Raw genomic sequence first — 3,736 nt, forward strand, 5'->3', positions numbered from 1 at the left:
AGGGTAAAGGTGATGGACTGGCCAAGCATGTCTCCAGACCTAAACCCAATAGAACATCTTTGGGGCATCCTCAAGCGGAAGGTGGAGGAGCGCAAAGTCTCGAATATCCGCCAGCTCCGTGATGTCGTCATGGAGGAGTGGAAAAGCATTCCAGTGGCAACCTGTGAAGCTCTGGTAAACTCCATGCCCAGGAGAGTTAAGGCAGTTCTGGGAAATAATGGTGGCCACACAAAATATTGACACTTCAGGAACTTTCACTAAGGGGTGTACTCACTTTTGTTGCCGGTGGTTTAGACATTAATGGCTGTATATTGAGTTATTTTGAGGGATGAATAAATTTACACTGCTATATAAGCTGCACACAGACTACTTTTCATTGTGTCAAAGTGTCATTTTGTCAGTGTTGTCCCATGAAAAGATATACTTAAATATCTGCAGAAATGTGAGGGGTGTACTCACTTTTGTGATACACTGTATATTGTAATTAAGAGGGAGACTGACAGCATTAATGATGACCTTCACAATGTGCCACATGACATATTTTATTTAGAAGAAATGCCAGTCTTGTCGTGGACGTTTGCACTCCTGGGTGACGCCGCGTCCCCGTATAAAAGACGAGGACGATGGATGGAGTAAAAAATCACCCGCAGGTTCATTTAGAACTCGACCACACAAGCATGTAAGTGGATCTGATGTTGCTGTGAGTGGTTTAAGGTTATCCTGGTGTTTAATATGTGCTGTTTTCGAGACAGGTTGACCGTACTGGTTTTGGCTGCACTGTTGGTGGGTTTGGGTAAATCACACCAGTTGAGCGCAGAAGAATGGAAATCTCTGAACAACCCAACGAGCAGGATGCTGGTGAGCTGAAATCATCCACATTTCTTCAGTTTGATTGATTTTATTAATGTAAAGTTAATTGTTTAAATTAAACCTCTTTTTAATTCATATCCTAAATGGCCGAAAGTATTCGGACACCTGAACATGAGTTTGTTGGACGTCCCATTAAAAAACAAACCTCTAAGTGAGTCTATCTTAGGAGCTTCTAACAAGACTTTAAAGTGTGTCTGTGTATGGGAACTTGTGCCTGTTCAGTCAAAAGATGTCTTTGAATTATACGGCTAGACGCTGATGATCAGTCGGTGTTCCGGTTCATCCCAGAGCTGTTGAGTGGGGATGAGCTCAGGGCTCTGTGCAGGACACTGGAGGTCTTTATAGAGCTTGCTTAAGACCATCCCTAAACTCTTGAGCATATAATTTCCTTTATATTTTATAAGTGGTCTTATTACGGCTGTTGTCGTGGCAGAAACACATAAATTCAAAAATTAGAAAGTGTGTCCCAATACTTTTGCTTGTATTGTGTATTTTACTCTCTGTCCACTTTATATTGGCCAAAATGCTGTGCACGGGTTCATGGGGAATTTGGACACCCCCATTAAAACCCCCTTGGATGCACCAGAATTGGACAGTATATTATATTAATCAGTATTGACACAATTTCATTTCATTTGCATGTTTTAGCACGGCTTTATCCTGGTCAGGATTGCAGGGGGTCCAGCTTCTTTGGAATCACTGGGTGCAAAGCCTCACTTATCTACTTATTTTAAATACATTCTAGTCAGGGAGTCTAGTCTATCATTCTAGTCAGGGTCTCTAGGAGCCAGTGTCTCCTGAAAACACAGAGTTTAAGGCACTAATGCATCTAAGCACCGTCACCGTCCATATTTTAATAATTAAGCAATGTTTTTGTAGAAGTGGAAGTAATATCACATGTTGTTTGAGATTTAAGATATCATATCACATCTTCATCCCGTCTCCAGTTTTTCCAGATCATGCAGTCGTATCTGGATGGTAGAGAGGCTCAGACTGGAGCCGGCAACATACGGACGGACGTACTGAAAGACGGAAACAGCAACGTGGCCGACAGTGCGTTCGATAATTACAAATATCTGGACAACAGCATATTTGAGTTGGATTGATTTGAGTCGTATAAACTGTGATCATGTGTGTTTGTAAGTTTATGCACAATTATTACAGCTTGTTCAACAGTTCAACATTGTCTGTGTTTTTTCTGTCCTTTGTTACCTTAAAATTCAATTGTTTTAAATGTTGTCATTTATTTTACCAGATGTAGCGTAATTATAATAAACAACCCAGTGTTGTTGTTTTTTTTTAAATACTGGTATTTACATATATTAATGTTTTTACACCAGTCTTTTACTACATTTGCAAAGCTTTAATCATTTGCATTAAAATACTATTGCTTGGTTGACTATAAATATTTAAATCACATAAACTTTGTTTATCTATTCAGTTTTTATAATTTAAGCTACACGTTCACTGGTCTCTGCAAGGCATGGTTATATAAAACGCTTTAATAATAAATAAGTACATAAACAAACCACCTTTACATAGTAAACTATCACTATTCATTTATTGTCTTTTTACCACCACTTTATCCTGGTCAGGGTCGCAGTAGGTCTCATTCATTGGTCAGGTTGCCAGTCCTTCACAGGGCAAACACACCTAGTTACACACGTGTGTCCCATTTTTTTCTTTGGAAATGGGGTTTGTGTTTTAACCCAGTCCTGACCCCATAACGAATTGGCTCTTATCAGCACAGCAAGAAGGACCCAGGTGGGACGGTCCGGGTCCTTTCTGTGTGGAGTTTGCATGTTCTCCCCGTGTCTGTGTGGGTTTCCTCCTACAGTCCAAAAACGTGTAAGTGAGGTGAAGTGGAGATACAAAATTGTCCATGACTGTTTGATATTAAACTTGAACGGATTAGATTAGATAGATAGACAGACAGACAGACAGACACTTTTTTAATCCCGAAGGAAATTAAGGCCTCAGTAGCAAGTTACATAAATCAACAAGTCAAAAGTAATAGTACACACTACAGAGATTCATATTATACAAACAAGTATTTGTATAACCACAACAAGACTCAGACAACACACTACAACAACAGGACCTGAGGGTATATATGGAGGTGTACTGTATGATGAATCTTGTGTAAGCAGTAACTGTCCTGTCCTGTCCTGAATGGAACCAAAGTGTAAAACATCACGTTACAACCCTAATAAATAAAATATGATGCTGATCATCACTGCTGCATTTAACACGTTCACTATAAGTAACTACCATCAGCCCAACATTTAATCTATATCCATAACCGCCACACGTGGTTCTAATGCTTTTGCCGATTGTTGCACACTTATTGACGTTTTCTTTTCTGAGAATGACTGAAAGATTTCTCCATTATTGAACATCTGAGTAAACAGAAGCATGAATAAACACAGGGGTCGACAGTGGCACAGCTAATCAAGTAAATGTCTTACAGCAGCTTGCAATAGATTAGCGCCCTTTCCACAGTGTATTTCCAGCTCTTGGAAAGGGCGTAGATCAGGGTTAAGGATATAAAACAATATCTGAAGTTGTGGCCTCAATTTTTATGAGACAGAATGAGCCTGGCTTACGTTGAACCTTGTTGACCGTTAGTTGGTCGTCCAAACATATTGAGACTATTCTAACCCAGACTGAACTGAGAGATGATGAGGTCTGATTAATTCTTTAAGCTTTTCGCTGAATAGAATTATTGTAAGAAATAATGTTATTTAGATGTGCACTATACAGCCAAATGTATTTGGACACCTGGTTGTGAGCTTGTTGTACGTCCCATTTGAAAAACAAGTCTTTTCTGATCATTAGAATAGTAAGACTAGTTAGTAGGAACAAA

The 3,736-nt window shown here is 39.4% G+C and overlaps 1 protein-coding gene across 1 annotated transcript; it reads left to right on the forward strand.

The window, feature by feature from the left end:
• Window positions 1-623: 623 nt before the first annotated feature.
• On the forward strand, window positions 624-1,976 carry LOC134310039 (uncharacterized). Its single transcript, XM_062991556.1, has 3 exons — window positions 624-679; window positions 753-858; window positions 1,818-1,976. The coding sequence occupies exons 1-3, from the start codon at window positions 624-626 to the stop codon at window positions 1,974-1,976; spliced, it is 321 nt and encodes a 106-aa protein (XP_062847626.1).
• The last annotated feature ends 1,760 nt before the right edge of the window (window positions 1,977-3,736 follow it).

This window comes from Trichomycterus rosablanca, chromosome 3 (assembly GCF_030014385.1).
Source record: "Trichomycterus rosablanca isolate fTriRos1 chromosome 3, fTriRos1.hap1, whole genome shotgun sequence".
Lineage (NCBI taxonomy): Eukaryota > Metazoa > Chordata > Actinopteri > Siluriformes > Trichomycteridae > Trichomycterus > Trichomycterus rosablanca.